The sequence below is a fragment of the Parambassis ranga genome, unplaced genomic scaffold (genome assembly GCF_900634625.1).
Source record: "Parambassis ranga unplaced genomic scaffold, fParRan2.1 scaffold_184_arrow_ctg1, whole genome shotgun sequence".
NCBI classification, from domain to species: domain Eukaryota; kingdom Metazoa; phylum Chordata; class Actinopteri; family Ambassidae; genus Parambassis; species Parambassis ranga.
The window spans coordinates 18150-45937 of record NW_021144741.1 but is presented as its reverse complement, the minus strand read 5'-3'; the positions used below and the strand labels follow the sequence as shown (position 1 = coordinate 45937).

General features: G+C 42.3%; 2 protein-coding genes across 2 annotated transcripts; both read right to left on the bottom strand.

Annotated features, from left to right (window-relative positions):
• Positions 1–5562: 5562 nt before the first annotated feature.
• On the bottom strand, positions 5563–8390 carry LOC114429639 (interferon-inducible GTPase 5-like). The gene is made up of 3 exons (XM_028398340.1): positions 8052–8390; positions 7238–7796; positions 5563–6499 (listed from the first exon to the last, which is right to left on the bottom strand). Exons 1-3 carry the CDS (start codon positions 8124–8126, stop codon positions 5874–5876), a joined length of 1260 nt encoding a protein of 419 aa, XP_028254141.1. The 5' UTR covers positions 8127–8390; the 3' UTR covers positions 5563–5873.
• Positions 8391–19954: 11564 nt separating this feature from the next.
• LOC114429636 (interferon-inducible GTPase 5-like) lies at positions 19955–23942 on the bottom strand. The gene is made up of 4 exons (XM_028398337.1): positions 23936–23942; positions 22464–22746; positions 21515–21774; positions 19955–20592 (listed from the first exon to the last, which is right to left on the bottom strand). The coding sequence occupies exons 1-4, from the start codon at positions 23940–23942 to the stop codon at positions 19955–19957; spliced, it is 1188 nt and encodes a 395-aa protein (XP_028254138.1).
• Between the last annotated feature and the right edge of the window lie 3846 nt (positions 23943–27788).

Here is a 27788-nt window from a genome sequence, read left to right as displayed (position 1 = left end):
AAATGATGTTTATACTGTTTAATTTTTACCATTAGAGGTATATTTTTTTATTTTTTGGTATGCTTGAGTGACTGTTTATTGCTGCTGCAACAGTGAAATTTCCCAGCTTGGGATGAATAAAGTATTTTCTATTCTATTCTATTCTATTCTAATTGCCTTTTATTATGATCCATTTAGCAGCCTCTCTCTACACATGATGCCCACAGCCTGCACCATCACACAGTTATCACACATTAATTCTAGTGTACAAGCCTTCTATTATTTTATAAAATAAATAATAATGGGGAATTTTTCTTTACCATTTGTTATCATCCATTTAGCAGCCTTTCTCTTCACTTTCTCAGTCTGCCCCATGACACAGACTTGACTAGTTGGCCATAAGTGGTTGTGGGTATACTGCATTTAGTGCTCAGAGGGAGGTCTCATGGGGGAGTAATTAGGGCCTGAGCATGGCTCTACAGCCCCCCCTAAAGTGTGAAAATATTCACCGCAAGTGCTACAGACCTGAAACTCGGTACACTGATGTATCGCCTCGTGACAAGAAAATAAGCCTCTTGGACAAAAATTCAACAAGTAATACATTTAAATCAGTCCTCACCTATTTGTAAGGCCTGTGCATTATTCATCACAGCTACCATTTCCAGTCCTTCAGACCTACGGTAGATGTGCAATTGGTTTTGACATTTGTTTGCATGTGTTTGTGCAGGTTGTGTGTGTCTATTAAGCGTGCTTATTTAGATGGATATTCATGTTTGAGCAGTTCTGCAAAACCCCCACATCATGAAAAACATTCTGTTCCTGAATGGATGCTACATTACCGTGCACTCCATTTGGAATCAAAATGAATTTGTGCCAGTGCCCTTGAATGCACCATAATGAAATAAATATTGTTTTCTGAATGGGAACTGCAAAGGCTTCCCAGAATTCCTTCTAAGCAAAACAGATTTCCAATATTAATTTATTGATCATATATAGGATAGCAGTGTTTTTCTTAATGATACTGTATTGTCATAATGCCCCTTTAACAACAACAATGTGCAGGGTGCCCAATTTACACAGACTAAGATCACCAGAATGAACCCACAGTCATCACTAATGAATTGGCCTCACTAAATTCAAGCTGCAGCTAATTTCACTCTCATCATGAGGAAATCAGTGAACCAATGCTGCTGGCTCACTCATCGCTTCGGACAAATGTCAGCTAATTGCTTGAAATGTCATGTATATGAGTATTGCAATTTTTAATTTGCAAAACATTGTCTCAGCTTTGCTAACTCACAAGACTGCACAGACTGACAACAGGTCTTTTAATTTAGCTTTATCTTACCTAACTAATGAGTAATAAGTGGATAAAGTAGATACAGTATGACTTTAAATCAGCCTTTGAGATATGTCAAAACAGTTTATTGACTGATCAGTTAATTTACTCTTGAAAAGGTGGAGAAGTCTTTATCCTTGATGAGATAAGGAACATCCTTGAGGATAAGAAAGGCGAGAAGGTTAAAGCAAATATGGGTTGTAGTAGCTCTGGCTGATCCAGTTTAGTGGCTGTGTTTATCGTGATCTTCCAGACCTTGTAGCTGTTCACAAGGAAAGCCTTGGGAATGCATGTGTGTGGGAGCAAAGAAATTGAGGCCAGTGAGAAAGGAGGGTAAGCCAGGTTTTTAGGCTACGTTTCTCTTGGGACACACTGCTTGTGAACAGCACTGTGAAAATTACTATTCATTCACAAGGGAACACTACAGTACTCATGCACCAGTCTCGTATACTAGTGTTGGTATTTATACTAACCTTATTACAAACACTGGGAATTGGCCACATATTACTGATCACAATCTTGTTTCTTAGCCACTGACAAATTACATTTTCACAAGCCTAAACAGAATATGAATATTTTGCTAAAGTTATGACAACGACTTGGCCTTTGTGACTAGCTCTGTGGTTCCCTCCCTTGGGTTGGTTTATAATATTGTTTTAAGATTTACATAAAGAGAACTCATGTAAAGTATTACAACAACCTGGCTTCTGTCCCTCCTTTTGGATTCACCTTACCTGCCTTTTATAGAAGAAGAATGCCGCGGCCACAACATTTTTGAGAGAAGTCCAAAATGTCTCTGGCTCCTGACCTGTCTTCTGAAGTCTTTCAGATGTTGTGGTGGTTCGTCTGAGTGTGTTTGATATGTTTACGCACATCAAAAGTCTTCCTGCATCACAGCAAGGGAGCTCAACTCAGTAATCTGAGCACAGCATTTTTCTCTTTGCTGCTCATATTTATTGTTTCTTTACTATTGATAGTGATCGACTGGGTATACAAGCAAGTTATAGGACCCACACATTGACCCTTGTCACACTTTCTTTGTTCCTTCTCTGAATTACTGGTTATTATTATTATTATTCTGTACGTTCTTTGGCTCAGCATATCTTCAGAATGCATGGGCCGATTCAAACCATTCAAACATCAACAGATTCAGCTCATTCAGGACATTCCCGGAAACCGTCAATAATAACTGCAAATATTATATTAAAGATATTAAACATTTTCCATGTCTTCTGCAAAATGCTACTCCTCCTACAAATTACAAGATGGAGAAACCATTCGAAGCTTAAAATACTTCCAACATCTTGGTCTTCAAAACTTGCATACAGAATTTGGAAATTCAGCTCCGTCTTCAAATGGCCGGGGACTTTGAGGTCTCCTCTTCTGTTACCATGGTGACAGACTGATGCTACTTTCAGCTCCATCTTCAAATGGCAGGGGATTTTTGAGGTCTCCTCTGCTGTTACCATGGTGACAGCAGAGTTTGTTTTTTGGTAAAAACAAACTTGCTGTGGCAACCAAACTAATAATTCTTTATACATTTGACCAGGTTGGTTTACAGTCTGCAATCTCATTCTGTTTTTTTCTCCTACTCATCATTTCATTGAGCTCTAATTAACACAACAAGGGTTCAGTGTCCTCCAATGACATCACTCAGAGGGCATTTTCACACTCTCTAACTCTCAATAACTTTCAAGGCAAAAACAAAGCCGGCCCGTCCACAGTTTAGGGATATGCGTGAGCTGGTGTGTCTAGTTATATAATTATTATCTTAAACTTAAACTTGATGTATAGTTTAGAAGTCATCAGTGAATTATATAATGTTACAGCAATCAGATTTAGATCTTTAACTAGACTGTTGAATAAAGTAACCCAACTCCACCAGTGACTTAGTGACTAATTTTAGTGTCTGTTTAAAAACTGAAATGCATCAAAGTGGTGTATAATGTTGTGGAACTTTTTCTGTGTCTTTCAGAGCTCTCTTCACACGTTCGTCTGAAGCTGACAAGAAAGTCTTCAGTATTCCTGACCTCTCCTCAGACATGATGGAGCTCATCCTTGAGTTTGCATACACCGGCTCTGTTAACGTGACAGAGTCCAATGCACGGAGGCTTTTCATGGAAGCTGATTGCCTTAATATAGTGAAGCTGGTGCAAATATGCTGCAACTTTTTTGAAAAGACGCTCTGCCCACACAACTGCACCGGCATCTGGCAGTTCACAAAAAACTACCACGTCCCTGAACTGCACCTCAAGGCTTTCCACTATGTCCTCAGTCACTTTTCGGCGAAGAGTTCCTGCAGCTCTCTGCCCAAGATGTCATTGACATCATCAGCAGTGACGACCTCAATGTGAGACAGGAGGCAGCTGTGTTTGAGGCCATCATTCGGTGGATCACACATGAACCTCAGGAACGAGAAGGATACGCAGATCTTCTCTTGTCAGAGGTACTGTATATCATACATTATAATTTTCATATTATAGGTTAATCTATTTCAAGAGAGTGACTGAAGCCAACCTCAGCCCAATTGAGGGTTATCAGTTATTAGATGTGCTCCATGTCATGATGATGGCCAGTACAACCATCCTTTACCCTTTTATAGGCCAGAAGGTGCAACATCATCTATTCTGATGAGTGATAAATAGAAAGCAACACAGACTACCTGAGTGACGCATTGTGCTCATGTGAATGCTGGTCTTCTGGGTGACTCTGAAAATTGAGAATTTATGCAAATCATCATCCTTTCCAAAACCTTACCAAGCATTTGTGGTGTGACAACCTACCTATGAAAGAGCAACAATGAAAATATGAGAAAATGAAACAAAAGTTACTAAACCTCCTGTTAAAGCTGGACGCTGGCACAAGCATTTATAATGATTTATTATTATTAGTACAAGTACATAAGCTAACAAGTTTGATTGCTGCAGCTGAAGCATTGCTTTGAATGCATACAATTAACAAATGCATGTACAGTCAGGGTTGTGTTTCAGTGTGGACACAGATGCAGAGAGCAGTGCAGGTAAAGCAAACAGTCTTTTATTTTACGACACCCGCAGGGCAAAAACCAAAAATACCAACAAACTAAGGATCACACGAAGCGTGGAAAAAAGTTCTTAGCATAGATTCACAATAATACAAAACCAAAGCAAGGCTTAGTCACCAGGAGATCTCTGAAGTCAAGGCTGGCAAGGCACAAGCACAATCCCAAAGTGACTAGCACCGAGTGCAGGGAGGACAGACTAAATACCAAAGGGTACAAAGGGATCAGGGAGGACAATTGGACACAGGTGGGACACATGATGGAGGAGCAGGTAATCACCGGGAGGAGGAGGGAGAACACAAGGAGGGGGAAGTCAAGACACCTGAAACGAGGGGAGAGTCAGTGAACAACAAAACAGGAAATGCCAAAATACAGGAAACAGGAAATAACACAAGCAAAACCAAAACACAAAACAAAAAACCTGAAACCCTGACATGTACACTATGAAAAGTGTGCCTAAAAGAATGTCTGATAATTTAATTAGACTTTTTTTCTCCAGTCTCATCAAATGTTAATTATTTGTTTTCTCTGTTTCTTTCAGTTGCAGGCAAAGCCATGTAAGACTTTGGTCTTTTGCATTTTGCATCACCAGTTTGCTACAGTGCTGATACTGTTATGCACTTTTTCTTCGTGCTGAGGTTTTTTGTTGTTTTTGTGGACAATTAAACATTTCGATTAACTGATTAATCAATAAATTAGTCCATAGATTAATTGATATAGAAATAATTGTTAGTGACCTTAGTTCTGTTTTCTGACTTCTGCTCCGTCTTTCCAGTTAATCAGCTAGTATATGAGACCGTTTAAACTCTTAAATCTGAGCTTTAACCCATATTGTAGTGCAGGTTGTTTACTATGGAAAGCTGTATGTTCGCTGTATTCATGTATTTACTAATTTAGACATTTATTTCCAAATAGTTTTTATTTCTCACTGTTTTGTATTTATTTTCATTCCTAATATGCCAATGAGGGGCTGTCTTTAGACCAGAGCAGCTGTTGCGCCCCTCTCATTGTAGAAGTCCGACAATAGCATTAGCTAACCTGCTGTGCTGGTTTTGCCAACTACCAGGCTAATAAGGATAAGGGGTCGCAAATGTTTTGCTACAGGATGTAGTGATGAAGTTTACAGTTCCACTTCCAAGCTCTGTGGTGGTGAATGCTTCATTGGCTAGCAGAGCTGTAAGTAGTTGTTGTAATGCTCCCGTGCTTTTTTCATTTACAATTGATTGTTTATTGTTTTTTTCTTAACAATGCAAGGTACAGGAAGAGCAAGAAGAAAAGTATCATCATCAATATGGTGCATGTGAAAGCCAAATGAAGACATAGAAAAAGCATCACAACAATACTCAGTATGTTCCACATTTTACACATGAATCATAGCATGTAAATGTATGTGAAAAACAAGGTGACATTCTTCTGGTGTTTCTGCACTGTTAAGAATAAAGGAGCTGAAATCCTCTAATAGATCATCTATGAAAACCCTGTTGGTTAAAATGTGAACCTGAAAAATATGATGCTTCACTCTGAGGTGACTCTTTTAAAGACTCTCTCTGCATCTTCAGCAAGCTCATTAGGGAAAAACTGCAGAGCTCTGTAGGTTGTGAAGGAAGAGAGGCCCATTGCTAATGGGATTCCAACTAATGGAATGAATCGTGTTCCTTCCTCTATTGCCAGCAATGCAGCTGTGCCTGCTAATGAGGCCAACACCTTCAGGACAAGATCTTCGGTTATTTGTTTTGCTGACAGATGAGAATGAACAACTTTAACCAGATCATCATATGGCACACCTGACCTGGCAGCGAGTTTTTTCATTGTTGAGACATCAAGACCAAACCCAAAGACATACTGTGTGATAGTAGCAACCAGTATGCCTACATCAACAGCAAGTGAAAGACCAGGAACAGGAACAGTTGCTCCAGCTGCAGATCCAAGGGCATAGTATTTAATTTGGGACATAAAAGCCTTTTTCTTTTTCTCAATGACCCTCAGATTGACAATGGGCATGGCAAACAGCAGAGCTTTCCTCTTGTGTTCAGGAAGTTCTCTCTCTAATGTCTCCTGTAGCAGAGAGAAGTCAAACTCATGGAGTTGAAAGCTGGACACCAGGAAGACCTGTGGAGACTCAAAACCTTCTTTCTGAAGACCTGTGAAAAAAGTGTAGTATGTTAACAAGGTTGCCACATGAAGAAACAGATGTAAATACAAATGATGAGGTTGAGAGATGTCCTCAGTGTTTCCGTTACTTCAGATTAACTGCCTGTGACATCGCACACTGCCACATTGGCAGCACTTTAAGAATAGCTCAGCAGCTGTGCTCTTATCTAAACTCCTGTGCAACTCACATCTCCCTTCAAGGACAACTGATGAACTGGCCTGTAAACAGCTTGGCAGTCTCAGTCATATAATCGCAATCACTCTTCATGAACTGACGCACATACATTCCCCTTCATACCTCCACCCTCCCTTCACATCTGCCTTCGTATCTTTGTTTTCCTCCCTCACCCTCTGTATTCATGAAAAAATTCCAGCACGTTACCACATGTACTGTGTTCAAGTGTCATGTCATTATGTGATTGTGTTAAATGTATGTATTGCAACTACAAACCATTTTTTGTGTGGCACGCCTTGCATGTCATTGTATGACATTGCATAGCAGCAGCCATAAAAGCAATTTCCCTCCAAGGATTAATAAAGTATTTCTGATTCTGATTCCCAAACTTTAAAGACCTGGCTGCATATTACCTAATGAGGAGTTGCAGGATTGTCTCATGCATAGAAGTGAAGAGCACTAAACAATGAAAACGATCATTTCATAATAATTAATTTGCTGCTTGTTTGTATCTAATGTTTGAACTGATTTTAATGTATTGGTGCACTCTTACCTTGAATGCAGTTCTCTCTGATTTTTATCAGAGTCTTCTCTCTGTCAAACTCTCTCTGACTCCTTTCTTCATTTTGTAAATCACTGTCGATCTTTGAGCGGACAAAGTAGAACCTCTTCCCCATCTTCTGAATCTCCTGAGCAAGTTTGACGTCATTTTCTCTGAAGCGAGTGGCTGAGACAATGATGAAGAAGTCAAACTTCTCCAGTCCAACATGCTCCAGATACTTGTCAGCTGGAAACTTGGTGGTGCCGATACCAGGGAGATCCCATAAGGTCACATTAGGATAGTTTGGATTGGGGTATTCTGTAACTTCTCTGGTGGTTTCTACACAACCAGTGGGTGCAGCTCCCTCATCTCTGTTGTCTAGGCCCCTGAAGGCATTAACAAAACTGGATTTACCAGAGCCAGACTCTCCAGTGACAGCAATGTTGACAGGTGTGTTGTTCTGCTTGTCCAAAAGCTTCTTAATCATTTCAACAGCCAGGATTTGATCACTGTTATGGAGTGCTTCTTTAATTTCAGGATCAAGGTCAGCATCCATGATGAATCTTGATATCTGCAGTAAAAGAGAGGTAAAAATAATAATTACCTTCCATGACATAGTGAAAAGTCTATGTCATTTAATGTCTTGCAGATATTGTTTTCTTAAATTTGTTGATCAGTGATAATGGAAAAAGAACTTGTGTGAACTAGTGAATAATGAGTGGTATACTAAAATATAAAATGAATGATTAAAAAAATATAAAACCAAAATGAAAAAAACTTACAGCTGCCTCACAACATTAAAGGTTTGCATTTTTAAAATACTTGCCTTGATCTCAGCCTTTGAGCCCTTCCACACCGGTGGATTTGTCTGGTTTGAAACAGTAGTTTCACTTTGTGACATATAATGTGGGATACAGGGGCGGTGTCTTTTTTGTGGGTGGAGAGGAAGGAAATTAGTTATTTATTGTTTTGGGTGAGATAAAGACAGACTAATGATGGAAAATATGTTGCTAACAGGCAGTAAAAATGTGACCATTCAGCAGGGGTGTCCAACCTTTTTTGGGGAGGGTCACATTTGATAATGTGAAAGTCTCCGAGGGCCAACAGTCGCCAATGACATTATTTTATTATTTTAAAAATGTGTATGCTGTTATGTAATATATTTCATTTCACACAACAAACAAAATAACATCGTAGCATTCAGATCAACAGATCAGAACATGTTATATGAATTTACAGCATAAATTTAAAACTTTCAGAAACTGTGTGGTTGTGATAACAGAGCAACAGGCAAGTTATCGACTCTACTGTGCAGGTGAGATCTGATCATATGTGGCAGGTCTGGTTTAGGAGCAGCAGACATCAATAAAATGTCTGGTAGACTAGGTGGGAGTCATTTAGTGCTGATCTCAAAGGGTCTGGTAATTTAATGTTTACACAGGTTTGCAGTGCATGCCAACGAGACGTAAAAACGTGATGACATGCCTTACGACAGATGCGTACTGAATGACCGCATCTACACTCACTGTACATCTGACAGTATAACAACAGATATTGTTAACAAGCAAAGAAGGACTGCTCATTGCTGCACCAATAAAACATCACAGTTTATAACAGACAGTCTGCTCCCATGACACTAACTAATTAATTGTTTACAAATGTTCGCATTTCTGGAGAATTGCTTTTATCCAGCTGCAGGTACAAAGACACTAACAGGCTCCCCGGCCAGGACGCAGCCTCCCGTGCAGCAGGGAGCGATGAGCGTCCCTCTTCCTCTCCATCGTGTTGCTTTGACTCCTCTTATGGCAGGGAGCTCCGCTCCACTCCCCTGCCTTCCTGGAGCTCCCCAGTGCTTCAGCACATTCCCCAGGGAGGGATGCTCATTGCTGCATGGGGAGGTTGCTCCCTGGCCGGGCAGCCCGCTCCCAGACCATGAATTATAATAGGGCTACTACTACTACAACTAAAAAAACAATATTTCGTGCGCATGTTATACATCATTTGTGGCCACAATTTATTTATTTTTCAACCATGTCACAGAGGGGCTCCGTAGTTTTGGAGAACTGCACTTGTACAGATGCAGAAGCATGTTTAGTCTCGGGGTGAATTGTGTCGAAGTGCTGAACTGGTGTTTTGCACCATCAGAGCCCTCTGCGTAGCTGTAACCAACAACCAAGCCCTACAGCACTGTGACGCTCTGTGACGATGCAGACAGAGAGAGAGTGATAATGTTCTGCTCAGAGAATCATGCAAATGTTACACAATGAGTTAGAATGAAAATAAGAATTGTTGATTTTGTATGATTTACTGTGTTTGGCTGGCGGGCCAAAAATAACACATTTTAAGATAGAAGCTGTCTAATCCTACCGTGGGCTGCAGTTGGCCCGCGGGCCGTAGTCTGGACACCCCTGCCATAGAGGGAAGGATTTAGTGAAGTTTTAATAATTGAAAACACTCAGGTAAGTCCAAAAACAGAGAATAATCCTAAGCAAAAATGTTGTGACGCAAAAACGGCGTGGCTGGCTGGAGGCTGGTTGGAGTGGTTTGCTACAGCATCTAGGGAAAAAGAACAAAAACACAGAGTCATTAGTTGAATCACAAAAAGTATTCACAGCAAATACGTCACAAAAGTGGTTTCTAGGTGGAGTGAAAGTTACCAGACAGACACACACTTATATTGAGAAAGAGCACAGATGGAGCGGAGGTGTGCCAGCCTCCAACCAACTGGAAACCATGCCCAGCCTTCCTGAAAAGAAAAGAACTGCCCATAGGGGGCAGAGCAAACCCAAAAAACAACCAACATACAGCCCAAAGTACATCATAACAACTAACCTGGTATATGCAAATTATCGATTCATTCATTAATCGTTTATTAAATGACCTTATCGTTAGATTAACAATTCATTGATAAGCTGTGATTTTCCTGAGAGCCTAAATTTCCCTCAGGGATGCCTGCCTTCCTGTATTAATCCATCCATCCATCTTCAACCGCTTATCCGGGGCCGGGTCGCAGGGGCAGCAGTCTAAGCAGGGACACCCAGACTTCCCTCTCACCGGACACACACAGATGCCTGGAACACCTCCCCAAAGAGGCATCCAGGAGGCATCCGAAACAGATGCCCGAGCCACCTCAGCTGACTCCTGATGTGGAGGAGCAGCGGTAATCCTACCATTTAGTGTAAATGTTGCACACTGTCCTCAAATTGTTCTACCATAGTCAGCATCCATCCATCCATCCTCTTCCCTGAATCCGCTTCCTCCTGCAGTGCAGGGTCATGGGGGGCTGGAACCTATCCCAGCCTATCAACCTATCTACAGGTCACCAGTCTATAATAGGGCAAACATGAACAAACAAACTTAATTCACACTTACGGGCAATTTAAATTAAACTAACAAGTCTTTGGTATGTAGGAGGAGGCCAGAGCAAACCAGAGAAAACCCACACAGGCACAGGGAGAATGTGCAAACTCCACAAAGTAAGGCTGCAGCTGGAATTGAACCAGGAACCTTTTTGCGACATGGCTAACCGCTGCACCACAGTGCTGATACTCAGCATTCATATTTCTGCAAATTTGCAAAAACCTCCACACTTCCTGTTGATTTATCCACCATGTCTGTTAGTAACAGGGAACTTCATAGTTTCATATTAAGTCACAGCAGAATCTTACTAGTAAACTTTTGAAGCATCACAACTGAAGTGATGAAGTGAAATGATGATCTATTCCACAAGTCCGGGGAATACAACACAGCCCAGAATAGTGGAAGGAAGGAAAAGTCTGAATATTTGCTTTGACTCCTCACTATGTCAACAACATTATGTTATGAAGAGCATGCCCTTATCGCTTATTTCACTTTTCCACATTAACATATTAAAAACTGCTCTGAATTGCTAAAGAAGCTGAAATTTGTTGGCAGGAGACAGAAGAGAGGACATTGTCTCCATTGGCTTTACTGCTTTACTTGCCAATGCAAACATCCTTTCCAATTCTATGTTGACTTTCCATTTTAATTGATGGCTTGGACAGACAAAACTGTACACTGATGATTGATTGTTTTTTTCTGCACTTAAAGTGATGATTTCCCATTATCAGTGACCTTACTTAGTTTTTTAATAAATGGACTGATAGGTAAGAATAATTTGATTTAAGAAAATGTGAATGTTCCTGTTGCATGATTCAAAGCTATCTATTCCATTAATGGATGGATTCACAAGTTAAAACAGCCAGCAGGTGGCAGTGGAGACTCTCCAAGGCAACAAAAAAGGTTCCTGACGAGAGCATATAGTTGAATTTCACTTCATGTTTGTAAATCATTCCACATTGTTTTCTGGTTATATTTTATTAAAAAAAATGAACTGTCTAAAAAATATGTTTGTGATCTGAGGATCAAACAAATGAATTCATACGTTTTATTTGACCCCACCCAAACTTCACAGGATGAGTAAAAGGCAGACTTCTGTGCGCTCACATAGCTGTCTGGAATTAGCGACATATCGACCAATCAGAAAATAGAATTCCTTGTTGCCAGGTGAGGTCTGAGGTTCAGGCAGAGGCTCAGCTGCAAGCACACGTTCCGTGAACATGCGTGTCATCTATGCTTGGAATGCAAAGTGTGGACAAGCTGGAGGTGGAAGAGAACCATCAGGAGAGGGACAGAACAGCTGCCATTATATTTGTAATGGGACGTCAGGACGCAAGGCTAACTAGTTGTATATTTTTTCATAGATAACTCGCACCTGAGTATACCCCTGAGTATAAGTCGCATACCCAGCCAAAGGATGAAAAAAAAGTGCGACTTATAGTCTGGATAATACGGTAAACAAATTCTGGGATTTTGAAACATTACTATTGCACAATGGGTGTGGTGAGTCGTAGCCCCCTGTACAATATGCCCCCTAGGTAGCTATGAGGGGCCGTACAAGACATAATGCAGTCTGACACTCTCACACACACATATTCTCCCTCTCACATACATATATTCTCCCTCTCACATACATATATTCTTATTTTACATTCATATATGTGTGTGAGAGTAAGAATATATGTGAGTGAGAGAGAAAGAATAGTGGAAACGGATGTAGGTAAGAATATATGTGTGTGAGAGAAGAATATATGTGCTGGGAATGGATGGAATCACTGCATTATAAGTGGTAGAAAGACGATGTCTGAGGCCACCACCTCTGTTAAGGGAAGGTTTTTCCAGCTTAATGTGGCGACACGCTGGCGAGATGACCAGCTTACTAACACGTGACAAATACGCCACCTCGGGAGAGTGCCCGAGGACTCCAGTACTCCAGTGAGGAAATCACAATTTTTAAAGAGAAACGTACTCAGGTTCAGTACCCAGGCAGGCAAGGCACAAGGTTCCAAATCCAAGAATACAATTTTATTACAAATGGACAATAAAAATCAGTGGTTTAAAAGGCTAAAAGTTTCTCAATTTAAAAGGATAAGAGCAGGTGGGGGCTTTCTGGCTGTGGGTAGGAGAAGGACCAAAGCATCAACCGCAAGCTCTACTTCCGACTGTATCCTGGGGAAGCCACTCCACGCCTGTATGGACTCCCCAAGATACACAAGTCCCCCTCAGACCCATCATCAGCAGCACAAACTCAGTCACATACAATGTGGCTAAGCACTTGGCTGAACTCCTGACACCACTGGTGTCACCTCCCTGTTCACCTGAATCTCTACATCAGAAGCCACAGAGGAGATGCCTCACACAAGACAACACACTCAAGGAAAGAACTTGGTCAGAAAACACATTACATAACTGAGGTAGAAAGTGAGTGTGATACAACATGAGTTGAAGGAGACAAACAGAGGTCTGTCAATATTGGAGTGTGCTGTGTAATATCAAAACAATGTGAGAGTCAATAAGGGAGAGGCAAGTTCAGTTTTATTCAAGGTTTCTATGAGAATGAGTAGAGGTCCAAAACCAGAAAGGCAAAAAATGAATAAGTAATAATGCTGGAGGATGTTGCAGGCAGCAGAATGTTCTCGATGGTGTCTCCAGACTCACGTCTAACACATGCTCAGTGTGAACCTGCTCTCATCCGTGAAGAACACAGGGCGCCAACGGTGAATATGCCAGTCTTGGTGTTCTCTGGCAAATGCCAATCACCCTGCATGGTGTTGGGCTTAATCTGAATAGATTCTTATATTATTTTTTAAAGATCGATTTATATGTTAATATGATTAATTAATCATATTAATACATTTTCCCCAGTGAACTTTTTTTCTGTCTCAGAGTGTCCTGTAGTTTGTCTCTGAGCTCTGACACAGCTGCTGTCACATCCTCAAAGTACCTCAGAGGACGGATGTTGATGCTGGATGAGTGTGTTGACGCACTGAGTGCTGACAGTGAGCCGTAGTTGTGTAGAAAGTGGATGTGGTGAGGTGACTTGTCGCCACCTTGTGGACTCTTATCTGTTGTTGGTTTCTTTGTGTGTGTTTTAGGTGCACTGATGAGGCTGCTGTGGTTGCTGGGCAGAATGCTCTCTCTCACTCTCACTCTCACCGAGTATTAGAAGCAAGTTTAAGTCCAACCAGGTTAAACCTACCCTCATCTGTTACCTCCTGCACTTACAGCTGTCATGTTTTATTCAAAAATATTTTGAGCCATTTGTCCAGTTTGAACAAGTGAGTTGCTGAATAACTGAGAGAAATCACTGTGTGGAATCACATCAGTAATTGTTGCAGTTTCAGTCATGAAAACAGAATAAAAAGAGCAGGAAAGTTGAAGAAAAGACTTGAATTTGACATTGAATATATTAGCAATAGATTGATGTGACTGCTTCATACACATGATATATGCCTCTATCCTCACTCTTGTCCTGGCTGCAGTGTGACACCCTGATATGTTGACAGCAGCATTCTGCAGTTCATCCAGAAGAAAGGTGATGGAGGTGTGCTCTAAGGGCAGCAGGTTGAGGTCAGCTTTGAAGCCATGATGCAGCATCCTGCAGCACCTCCACTGTTAGAGCTGAGTCAGATGTTGTAATTGTACCTACTGAATGTGAAAGTGTAGAACTTCACCTAGTGTTAGAATATGTTATAGGGTGCATTGATTGTTTGATTAAAAAATCAAATATGGTTATAAAAATAATTTTTTGACATCTATGATCAAAAAATGTCCATATGACATTTTTTGTATCTGTTGTAGTTTCTCACAGTCACCACTGGAGGCCAGTAAACTCACCACATTGTTACAGTCAACAATATCCAAACAGTTGAACATTTTGCTCACATCCACATGAATTCAAAGTTTATTTTTAATATTAAGATAAATGTTGCATATTGATTAAAATAATAACTAGAAAAATAATTTCCTGAAGAAAATGCAAGTTTGATTGCAGGAGCTGAAGCATTGCTTTAAAAGCTTATTTGAACGATTGCTTTGAATTCTTAAAATATGAAAAAACACATCAGAATGCATATGAATAGAAGCTGAATGGCAGAACAAGAGTTGAATTACTCTGAACAAAAGCTGAAATTATTATACAAGCTGAATCATTCCTAAAATCCTCATTTTACTCCTCTCAGGGCAGATCCCATGTATTTTAATGGGGGTTGCACCCTCCAAACAATCACTTTGTGTGTCCAAACACAAGTTTATGTAGTTTATATGTGTGTAGTTTATAAACTGAAAGCTGACCTGTCTGAAGTGAAGATTCAGACAGTGCTGCTGTGTAGTTGTCAGTTGCTTATTTGGGTCTTTAAGGAAATGATGTGTATATTTTAACTAATACTATGCCTCTTTGTCCCTTGAAATAATGCTGCAAATTAATTTTTATGGCATATTAACTCAACAGTATGAAGCCGATCCACACAGGACACACAGAAACTAAATATGACATGCTTTGTGGCATGTATCTATATTAGAGCTGCTCAAAGGAGGAGCTAACCACCAGCAAACTGTTAAGATAGATCTAGCCTGTTATTATCTGAGTGGAGGTTATGGCAGCGCCAGTGAAGAGGAACATGTGTGGCAAACAAACAACAGGAAGCTAGAAAGTGACCAAACTATAGTAAATATTGGACAATGTTACACTTGTTGTGATAGCTGAAAGAAGAAAACGGATGCAAGACTGATGGCAGTGTGGCTTTGTTGCTGTTGGATATGTACGTGATAAAGTGTTGGTGTTTTGTCATTGACTTTAATGTAGTGAAGTTCTCCACTTTAAGTTCACATGTTACGCCATTCCCTGGCAGTAATTGCAATAATGGCATTGTGCTTCCTTTTTTTTTCCAAAAGGGGGAATGCCCTCACATTCTCTCAGTGTTGACCTCCAACTACTTGTGCATATAAAGACCATAGATATGGTGTACCCCTCCATGGACCGCCACCTTACTGTGGTGGAGGGGTTTGAGTGCCCAGATGATCCTAGGAGCTATGTTGTCGGGGGCTTAATGCCCCCAGCAGGGTCTCCCAAGGCAAACAGGTCCTGGGTGATGGGCCAGACTAAGAGCGGTCCAAAAACCCCCTTATGAGGCAAGCAAAATCAAGGACCGTGACGTCGCCCGGTATGGCGCAGCCGGGGCCCCACCCTGGAGCCAGGCCCGGGGTTGGGGCTCGAATGCGAGCGCCTGGTGGCCGGGCCTTTCCCCACCAGGCCCGGCCGGGCTTAGCCCGAAGGAGCGACGTGGGGCCGACCTCCCATGGGCCCACCACCGGTGGGAGGAACCGTAAGGGGCCGGTGCAGAGTGGATTGGGTGGCAGTCGAAGGCGGGGGCCTCGGCGACCTGATCACCGGACACAGAAACTGGCTCTGGGGACATGGAATGTCACCTCGCTGGGGGGGAAGGAGCCTGAGCTTGTGCGGGAGGCCGAGCGGTACCGACTAGATATAGTCGGGCTCGCCTCCACGCACAGCTTGGGTTCTGGAACTCAACTCCTTGAGAGGGGTTGGACTCTCTTCTATTCTGGAGTTGCCCATGGTGAGAGGCGGCGGGCTGGTGTGGGCTTGCTTATAGCCCCACAGCTTAGCTGCCATGTGTTGGAGTTTTCCCCAGTATGTGAGAGGGTCGCCTCCCTGCGCCTCCGGGTTGGGGAGAGGTCTCTCACTGTGGTTTCGGCGTATGCGCCGAACAGCAGTGTAGAGTACTTGACCTTCTTACAGTCTCTGGGAGGGGTGCTGGATGGCACCCCAACCGGGGACTCTGTCATCTTGCTGGGAGACTTCAACGCCCACGTGGGCAGTGACAGTAACACCTGGAGAGGCGTGATTGGGAGGAACGGCCTCCCCGATCTGAACCCGAGTGGTGTTTTGTTATTGGACTTCTGTGCTGGGCATTGTTTGTCCATAACGAACACCATGTTCGAGCACAAGGTTGTCCATCGGTGCACCTGGCACCAGGACACCCTAGGCCGGAGGTCGATGATCGATTTTGTAATCGTGTCAGCCGACCTTCGACCTTGTGTTTTGGACACTCGGGTGAAGAGAGGGGCTGAGCTGTCAACTGATCACTACCTGGTGGTGAGTTGGATCCGTTGGCGGGGGAAGAGGCTGGACGGGTCCGGCAGGCCCAAACGTACTGTGCGGGTCTGCTGGGAGCGTTTGGCCGAACCCTCCGCTAGGGAGATCTTCAACTCCCACCTCCGGGAGAGCTTCACCCAGATTCCGAGGGAGGCTGGAGACATTGAGTCGGAGTGGACTATGTTTTCCACCTCCATTGTCGATGCAGCAGTCCGAAGCTGCGGCCGCAAGGCCTCTGGTGCCTGTCGTGGCGGCAATCCCCGGACCCGGTGGTGGACACCGGAGGTCAGGGATGCCGTCAAGCTGAAGAAGGAGTCCTATCGGGCCTGGTTGGCTTGTGGGACTCCTGAAGCAGCTGATAGGTATCGGCAGGCCAAGCGTGCTGCAGCAAGGGCAGTTGTAGAGGCAAAAACTCGGGCCTGGGAGGAGTTCGGGGAGGCCATGGAGGAGGACTATCGGTCAGCCTCAAAGAGATTCTGGCAAACCGTCCGGCGCCTCAGGAGGGGGAAGCAGTACTCTGCCAACACTGTATTCAGTGGAGGTGGGGAGCTGTTGACCTCGACTGAGGGGGTGGTTGGACGGTGGAAAGAGTACTTTGAGGGCCTCCTCAATCCCACCAACACGCCTTCCATTATGGAAGCGGAGGCTGATGACTCAGTGGTGGACTCGTTCATCACCTGTGCTGAAGTTGCCGAGGTAGTCAAAAAGCTCCCCGGCGGCAAGGCACCGGGGGTGGATGAGATTCGCCCTGGGTACCTTAAGTCTCTGGATGTTGTGGGGCTGTCTTGGTTGACACGCCTCTGCAACATCGCGTGGCAATCGGGGGCAGTGCCGCTGGACTGGCAGACCGGGGTGGTGGTCCCTCTTTTTAAAAAAGGGGGACCGGAGGGTGTGCTCCAACTACAGGGGGATCACACTCCTCAGCCTCCCTGGGAAAGTCTACACCAGGGTACTGGAGAGGAGAATTAGGCCTATAGTCGAACCTCGGATTAAGGAGGAGCAATGTGGTTTTCGTCCTGGCCGCGGAACACTGGACCAGCTCTATACCCTCCGCAGGGTGCTGGAGGGTTCATGGTTTTGTGGACTTGGAGAAGGCGTTCGACCGTGTCCCTCGCGGCGTCTTGTGGGAGGTGCTCTGGGAGTATGGGGTCCGTGGCCCTCTGTTGAGGGCCGTTAGGTCCCTGTATGGCCGGAGCAGGAGTTTGGTTCGTATTGCCGGCAGTAAGTCAGACCTGTTCCCAGTGCATGTTGGACTCCGGCAGGGCTGCCCTTTGTCACCGGTTCTGTTCATAATTTTATGGACAGAATTTCTAGGCGCAGCGAGGGACCGGAGGGGATCTGGTTCGGGAACCATAGGATTTCATCTCTGCTTTTTGCAGATGATGTTGTCCTGTTGGCTTCATCGAGCCGGGACCTCCAGTGTGCACTGGGACGGTTTGCAGCCGAGTGTGAAGCGGCTGGGATGAGAATCAGCACCTCCAAGTCTGAGGCCATGGTTCTCGACCGGAAAAAGGTAGTCTGTCCTCTCTGGGTCGGAGGAGAGCTCCTGCCCCAAGTGGAGGAGTTTGTGTATCTCGGGGTCTCGTTCACGAGTGAGGGGAAAATGGAGCGGGAGATTGACAGACGGATCGGTGCAGCTTCCGCAGTAATGCGGTCGCTGTACCGGTCTGTTGTGGTGAAGAAGGAGCTGAGCCGGAAGGCGAGGCTCTCGATTTACCGGTCAATCTACGTTCCTACCCTCACCTATGGTCATGAGCTTTGGGTAGTGACCGAAAGAATGAGATCGCGAATACAGGCGGCCGAAATGAGTTTCCTTCGAAGGGTGGCTGGGCGCTCCCTTAGAGATAGGGTGAGAAGCTCAGTCACCCGAGAGGAGCTCGGAGTAGAGCCGCTGCTCCTCCACATCGAAAGGAGCCAGCTGAGGTGGCTCGGGCATCTGGTTCGGATGCCTCCTGGACGCCTCCCTGGGGAGGTGTTCCGGGCATGTCCCACTGGGAGGAGGCCCCGGGGAAGACCCAGGACGCGGTGGAGAGACTATGTCTCTCGGCTGGCCTGGGAACGCCTCGGATTCCCCAGAGGAGCTGGAGGAAGTGTCTGGTGAGAGGGAAGTTTGGGTGTCCCTGCTTAGACTGCTGCCCCCGCGACCCGGCCCCGGATAAGCGGTAGAAGATGGATGGATGGATGGATAGATATGGTGTATTTCGAACTCAAATTCAGATCAATGACACATTTTTTGTGTGAATGCTCCAACCGTACCCAGACCCCATTTAAAACGAACCTAGAAAGTTTGCTAAAAAAGTCTGCAGTATGGTTCACCTAATCAGCGCATTGTGAACATTGTGAACGTGCACTGGGTCCACTTTGACTTTTTCACTGTATTATAACCTTCTTTACTTGCCGTAGTGACTGTAGTCGGTGAAAACAAACAAAGCATGGCAGCAGCAGGTCGTGGTCGTGGCAATGGCAATAAACAATAATTATATAAAATATAATAATTATTATAATTATTACTATTATAAATGCATAATTCGAATTATATAAATGTAATTTACATTTTATAAACAAGTTATTTAGACACCCAATAAAAAATAACTATGGCAATAAATAATGTAAATCTTTCCACTGTGTTCTCCCTGTGCCTACATTCTAAAGATGCTAGGTCAATTGGTCACTCTAAATTGCGAGTGTGAGGGTTGTTTGTCTGCATGCCTCTCACCTATAGTTAGCTGGGATAGGCTCCACGTGACCCTGCACTGCAGGACGAAGCAAGTTAATGGATGATGGATGGATGGACATGTAATAATTTAACAAGCATTACAGTAGATATTTTGCTTCAAGTGAAAACTACCCAGAGTTCAGTGCACTTGCGGTGTGAGAGCTCTAGAGGATCTGGCATGAACAGAAAGAGGACTGAGGCCCCAACAAATCTGAAATAGTGAGGTGAAACTTGCAGTGTGCAACAAAATAAATGCAGTGATTCTAACATGCTATACACCTACGTAAATGATTACAATTACAATTGTAACTATACAATACAATCGCAATAATAAGCATTTTATAACATTTACACAATAATATCTTATTTTTCTCAAATTTCCTGTCCTGCACTAATAACATAAATGAGACTGATTGAGGCCATAATAAAGTGATTAATCTTTATTTCAAATCAAGTCAAATATAGTTTTTATTTTTTTAAAAAAAACTATATTTGACTAAATTCGCAGCTGGTATTCAGTTAGAAACCGTATGATGCATCACACTGAGGTGTCCACACCCAGAGCCTTTATAAAGACTCTCTGTGCATCTTCAGCAAGCACATCCAGGAAATGATTCAGAGCTCTGTAGGTTGTGGTGAAAGAGAGGCCCATTGCTACTGGAATTCCAAATATTGGAATGAATCTGGACCCTTCCTCTGCTGCCATGAGCACAGCTGTGCCTGCTAATGCGGTCAACGCCTTCAGGATGAGCTCACAGGTTATTTTTTCTGCAGCCAGTGGTGATTTAATGACAGATCTCAAATCATCATATGGCACATCTGAGCTGGCAGCAAGTCTTTCCAGTGACGACTTATCAAGACCAAGCTCAAGTATATACTCTTTGAGAACTCTAAGCAGTAGAGTTAGATCAACAGCAAAAGACAGGTCAGGAACAGGAACAGCTGCTATTGCTGCAGATACCAGGGCATGGTATTTAATGCTGGACTGGAAAACTTCTTTCTTTTTCGTGATGATCTCCGAGTTGATGGTGGGCATGGCAAACAGCAGAGCGTCCCTCTTGTGTCTGGGGATTTGTCTCTCTAATGTCTTCTGTAACAGAGGGAAGTCGAACTTACCGAGTTTAAAGCTGGACACCAGGAAGACCTCTGGGGACGTAAGGCCTTCAGCTTTAAGATCTGTTTGTAGTATACAAAATGTTTCAGAGTTAATATAACTCTTAAGTCAACTCACCAGATTATCTGTAAACAATGTACAGTAATTAATGTGTGCTAAAATGAGGAAAGTGATTTAAATCGAGGCAACTGGACTTGAGGATTGTTTTTTTTATGATACATATCAGGATATAGATCAAATAACTCTTTCTGTCAAACTTATTTTTTTAATTTTATGAAAACACACAAATATTCTGATGAACACTACAACTGTATTTAAATAGATGCAATATGTATAGATAATAAGTAAAATCTGAATTCTGACAAAATGAATAACTATCGTTTGGTCAGCTCAACATTTCAAAACAGTTAAAATATGTAATACAAAAGAAAAGGACGAAATTATGAAAAGAAGTTTGTGCCACGAGGGGGACATTAGGGGGCTGCAACCCCTGCATTTTATTCTGTGTGGCTCCTCATTTGCAGGAACATGATGTCTGAAATATAATATAATCACAGCTTTTTTTAATGTTTTTTTGTTTTTACATACATATAACACGGGTCTTAAATTGTGTCTCTATTTTGAAGTATAGCCGCTGTAGCAGCAATACAGAACACAACAGTCAGTTCTGGCACTACCAGTGTGCCATATCTGTCACACTGTGATGCTGCACCAGCCTACCCCTCCATGCTTAGGATAATAAAAAAGTGTATGCATGCCTGCATTTATGTTCAGACACTGCCAGTGCACACTAATCTGCTTCTTGTTGGCCTCTAAGGCCACAATACTCCTATAGTATTAACCTGAACATTAGCAAACGTGTTGGCCGCTGGCTGCTACTCATCTGTGTATGTGCGCCAGCCCAAACTCTTTGTAAATGACACCTATGCAACTGCATTTTAACACTGTAAGAGGATAACATTCAATATTAATTCAGAAACTTACTTTGAATGCAGTTTTGTCTGATTTCCATCAGAGTCTTCTCTCTGTCAAACTTGGTCTTGAAATCCTGCTCTTCATTATATAAATCACTGTCAATCTTGCAGCGGACAAAGTAGAACTTCTTCTTCATCTTCTGAATCTCCCGAGCGAGTTTCACATTGTTTTCTGTGAAACGAGTGGCTGAGATGATGATGAAGAAGTCAAACTTGTCCAGTCCAACATTGTCCAGGTACTTATCAGCTCGAAAACCTGGGGGGTGCCAACTCCAGGGAGATCCCATAGGATCACCTTAGGATAGTTTGGATGGGGATATGCTGTAATCTCTGTGGTGGTTTCATTACAACCAGTAGGTGCAGCTCCCTTATCTCCACGTTTTAGGCCTCTGAAGGCATTAACAAAGGTGGATTTACCAGTTACCTCAACACTGTTGATACATTATTAAAGAATAAATTGCAATATTAGCAGATACTTACTCATACAGACATTTCCCTTATGAAATAAGTTCCAATGAGGTTTATGCAGGTCAGATCAACTACCTGTTATAGGATTTTATCACAATGCAGTGACCAATGAAAACGCTTCAGGTGGCATAGTCTAAGCCATCAGTTCTCAAGTAGGAGGTGATGTTTGTAAAACACCTGATTTACAAGAAGTAGGCTACAGAAGGGAGGGTTGTGTCAAAGGAAAACAAATTGTAAAAAACATTGTAATAGGGTAACATTGAATATTGGTGCACTCTTACCTTGAATGCAGTTCTCCTTGATTTTTATCAGAGTCTCCTCTCTGTCGAACTCTCTCTGATTCTTTTTTTCATTATATAAATCACTGTCGATCTTTGAGCGGACAAAGTAGAAGTTTGACATCGTTTTCTCTGAAGCGAGTGTCTGAGATGATGATGAAGAAGTCAAACTTCTTCAGTCCAACATGCTTCTTGTACTTATTAGCTGGAAACTTGGTGGTGCCGATACCAGGGAGATCCCATAAGACCACATTAGGATAGTTTGGATGGTGGTATGCTGTAACCTCTGTGGTGGTTTCTACACAACCAGTGGGAGCAGCTCCCTCATCTCCATTTTTTATGCCTCTGAAGGCATTAACAAAGGTGGATTTACCAGAGCCACATTCTCTAGTGACAGTGATGTTGAGTGAAATGTTGTTCAGCTCCTCCAAAAATGCATTTATCTTTTCTACAGCTAGGTTTTGCTCATTGTTCTGCAGGGCTTCTTTAATTTCTTCTGTTAATGGATGATGTTCTCACTGTCTTACTATCTTACCTGCCACAGACAAAATCCATGTCAGTAGTAATCTGAGTACATAATTTCAACTACATAAGATTAAACGGAAGTAGAATTTTGGCAGATACTTACACAGGAGTCCTGTTAAAACAGACTGAGCAGAGACGTTTGTGATTTTTAAAAGAGTTACAGTAAGCTGTATGAGTTCAACTACTGGACAACTTTATACAGTCATCAGAGGGCAAACAGCCTAAACTAAATACCTAATCACGTGATTTACAAGAATGTATGTAAAGTATTCACTGCATATTTGAGACTGAGGAAGAGTTTGAGTATTCTAAAAGAAGAAAGTTGACATAAAGACCTCCAGGTAGTCATCAGCTGGGCATACATATATACTTACAAACACAGGCAGCTTTTTCTTCCATGAATGGCAGCATGAATGTCAAACTGGTGTATCAGAATTCTGGCATGTGTGTAATAGTTGTGCAAGCAGGAAGGCTGAACTGGGCAGGCAGATAAGGAGAAGTGGAGAGAGAGTGCAAGGCGAGGAGAAAGAACCTGAAAACTGAAGGAAATAGGTAATTTTGTGTGTAGATGACACTTTATTTGAGCAAAGGAAACATGTTTTTGTCTGCTCAAATTCAGTTATTGTGTGCTCGAAAATATTTTTTCCTTACAGTATTACATTTTCTCCTCAACATATAATTGACATGCTTGGAGTTTTTATTCGCCTGCGCTCACAATAAATTCACAAATATTATGCCATAGCTGTCTCTATCAACCTTTATTTAACCTGATAAAATATATATAAAATGATAGGTCAGCAGCACATGTCAATAAAACAATTACAAAATGTGACAATTAAAACATACAATTTGACAAGTGAAATTGTGTTTTTGACAAAAGTGCAGGAGCTCAACAAGCCACAATAAGTTTAACATTTAAATCACAGGCACTGTTCAATGGTGTTTCTCTGCCTGCCCTGAGGATAGAACAGAACTGTCGTGCTGACTGTTTCACTCTGCTTGCTGCTGCTGCTGTTTGCAGTCTGTGTTAATGTGTATCTGAGAAAAGTCGTGATGCTGAATTATCTGTGTATTTACCAACTCAGCCGTCATCATAGTGTAAGATATTTGATATTTGATCATAGTGCTGGTTTGCTGTGGTTGTGTGCTCGCTGTTTCACCCTCCATGGTTCTGAAGTGTGGCCGATGGCTTCTTAGCTGTGTTCATGCTGCTGTGTGTAGTACAGATGAAAAGTAGTTTAGTGTGGCAGCAGGAAGGAGGTGACTGTCAGGCTCTATGCACCCAGACTGTGACGTGTCAAATGACCAGCATCATTATCAGTGGGTCTGTTGCAGGTGTGTGCGTTACACTCATGAACAGGTGTGCAGAGCCGTCAGAGCTTCTGTTTCTATTGAGGACGTAGTTCAGTGTAACTAATAGAGGATTTACTATTTGCTTCACTTTTAGTGTTCACTAAAAGCACCTGACTGGCCACATAAGTTATAATCAGACACTCAATATAATAATACAGTGGTGAGTGGTACCTACCTGAAATTCCTTCTGGTGAGCACAGACAGACAATTTATACTGTGGTTAACATCATTCCATCCAGACAGTCTGCAGGACAACACAAGCAGGGGGTGCCAATTGATTGGCACTCCCCTCTGTTAAGATAAGCCAGCTGAGTGGTACCTACCTGAAATTCCAAACATTGTTTTTGGTTAAAGAAGAAATGGCAGAGAAGAAGGATTAAAACAATGCTGTTCATTGTTTTAATAATTACAAATCGCAATCATTTCATCTGTTCTTTTTCCTCACCACGACCACTAGAGGTCAGCAAACATTAATCACAATTAGTCTTACAGGCGTCAGACAGACTCAGTAACACAGTACATCAGTGAATTATGTCTTGTGAAAAAAAATCATGTGCACTAATGTGACTACTTTATACCTACACAGGAGAATCATATTTATTTATACAAGAGAGGGGGACATAAATCAAACGTACAAGAACAGAACAAAGAGATATCTGGGTTATTATGGCTGTGGTTGGTGGATGTTACATATTACTAACATTGTAGTGACTATTTGTCGAAAATATTTGAAACTCTAACTAAACAAAACCGATCAACTAAAATCAAACAATCACTCATATGCACCGTGGGGATTTGGCAGAAAAAACTCAATGTCCATTCCAAAAAATCATTTTGATGGCAGGTTTATTTAGTCCGTGTTCAGGCAGACACCAGACAAACTTGTCCCTGCTGTGTCTCTTGCGCTGGTAAAAAACCATTAGCCCACCCAGGGCATTCTGGTCTACCTGTGTCTACCTGCTTACCTAATAAATATAACCTTGGTGCCCCCTAGTGACACTAAATTGCAACAATAAATTAAACTAAATCAATAACTAATTTACATTAAATAAACATGCGAATAATACCCACTAACTAACTAACCCAAAAAATAAACAAATTATTCCAATAAACAATTGGCAAAGTAGCTCCTACTAACATCATCTGCTGTAATGTACTGAAAACTCCACACCTCCAGACCTTTTTACAGTGATTGTGTGACATAATGGAAAAAACCTGACAGAAAGCAGGAAGCCTTAACACACTGAATATCTATATCAGCATATGTTTACGAATATGATGCATCACTCTGAGGTGTCAAAGCCCTTTTAAAGACTCTCTCTGAATCTTCAGTGAGCATGTCGAGGATATGATTCAGACCTTTGTAGGTTGTGATAAAAGAGACGCCCATTGATACTGGGATTCCGAGAATTGGAATTAATCTGGAGCCTTCCTCTGTTGCCATCAGTGCAGCCGTGCCTGCTAGTGAAGACAGCACCCTCACGACAAGGTCTCGGGTTACTCTTTTTGCAGCCAGCGGTGAAACTGTGACAGACATCAGATCCTTAAAAGGAACATTTATCCTTGCAGCAAGTCTCTGCAGCGTTGAGACATCGAGACCAAACCCAACCACGTACTGCGTGATAGCAGCAATAAGTATGCCTACATCAACAGCAATAGAAAGACCAGGAACAGGAACAGCTGCTCCTACTGCAGAGGCAGCAGCATAGTATTTTATTTTGGACTTAAAAGCGTTTTTTTTTTTTCTTGATGATCTCCAGGCTGGTGATGGGTTGTGGTTCTCAGGAGAGCATCCTTTTGTGTTCAGGAAGTTCTGTCTCTAATGTCTCCTGTAGCTGAGGGAAGTCAAAGTCATGGAGGTTAAAGCTGGACCCCAGGAAGACCTGTGGAGACTCAAAGCCTTCTTTCTGAAGACCTGTGTTAGAAAAGAAAAGAAAAATAAAATTAAATCAGTCTGTTTGTGGTCACTGTGCTCATTAAAAAGGACTTAAGGACCAAATCTTAGTAAAGACATCTGGCCTTAATACACCATCATAATGGTCAGAATGAAAAAAGGAAATTGTATTTAATATTATGTCATATGAGAAAGAGTGTTTGTGACTATAGAAACTCAACATTAAATTTGCTTCTAGTAAGATCTGTAAGATCACAACATTAGACTGTGTGAGTGTGTGCAGTCTGGAAGCTAGGGTTGTGTGAGCATGATGGCGAACACCATCACAGGTGGGAACATGTCCTCAGTGTGAACTAACCTTGAATGCAGTTGTCCCTGATTTTGGTTAAAGTCTTCTCTCTGTCAAAGTTACTCTTGCACGTAATTTCTTCTCACTTTGTAAATCCCTGTCGATCTTTGAGCGGACAAAGTAGAACTTCTTCTTCATCTTCCTGATCTTCTTAGCCAGTCTGACGTCATTTTCTCTGAAGCGAGTGTCTGAGATGATGATGAAGAAGTCATACTTCTCCAGTCCAACATGCTTCTTGTACTTATTAGCTGGAAACTTGGTGGTGCCGATACCAGGGAGATCCCATAAGACCACATAGGATAGTTTGGATGAGGGTATGCTGTAACCTCTGTGGTGGTTTCTACACAACCAGTGGGTGCAGCTCCATCATCTCCATTGTTTATTGCCTCTGAAGGCATTAACAAAGGTGGATTTACCAGAGCCAGACTCTCCAGTGACAGCGATGTTGAGTGGAATGTTGTTCTGCTTGTCTAAAAACTCATTGATCTTTTCTACAGCCAGGGTTTGATCACTGTTCTGGAGTACTTCTTTAATTACTTCTGCGAGTGGCTCAGAAGAAGGTAGACCAGCCATTGGCAACTGAAGGAAAGTATAGGAAGTTAGAATTTGAAAAAAGAATCAACAGATGATCATCATATTTAAAAATCTCCACCTATTCTACCTGATTTAGGAATAATCTAAGTAATAATCATAGTAAAGCGAGTTCTACTTAGTTACATACAGCACCATCAAAAGGATAAATCAGAATATTAGCAGGTACTTACACTGGAGTCCTGCTCAAACAACCACTGAGTGAGCAGCAACAACACCTTAATCTACACTGATATTTGTTAGACAAGCACTAGGCTGTCATCAGCTGTCATTGACCTATCAAACACTTTAGGTGACTCAGTATAAACCAATCAGTTGTCTTCATTTCAAGGTAAACCTGTAATACATGTCATTCCCAGGAAGTACACAGGGCGGAGCTGCAAGTATTCTGTAGGTGTGTAGGCGGGGAGAGTTTGAGTCTGTAAAGGGCTTTATGCACGCTATGGGTAAAACATTTTTATGTTTTAATGTTTAAAATCATTCATGGTCTGTCTTGTCCTCCACTTGGACAATTTATAAGCTGCCCACGGCTTATAAATAATCAGACCTGCCAACATGAATCTCCTTTGTCCTGACTTCACCTTGCTCCTGCCATCTTGTTTAAATGTCTTTTTATGTATTTTATATGTATATAACCTGAACAGTTATATGAATGATTTATTCAAATGTTGATGCATTGGCATGTAGTTTTTAGGGTGACTTTTTAACATCTGTTAGAAAATTCTAATCTGATAATGATTGTTACATAAAGTCAAAGGTGTGGTGATGTTTCCCTTGTTCCTGCTCATGGCTTCTTTGATTTGATGGTACAGGTTTGACCACTTTG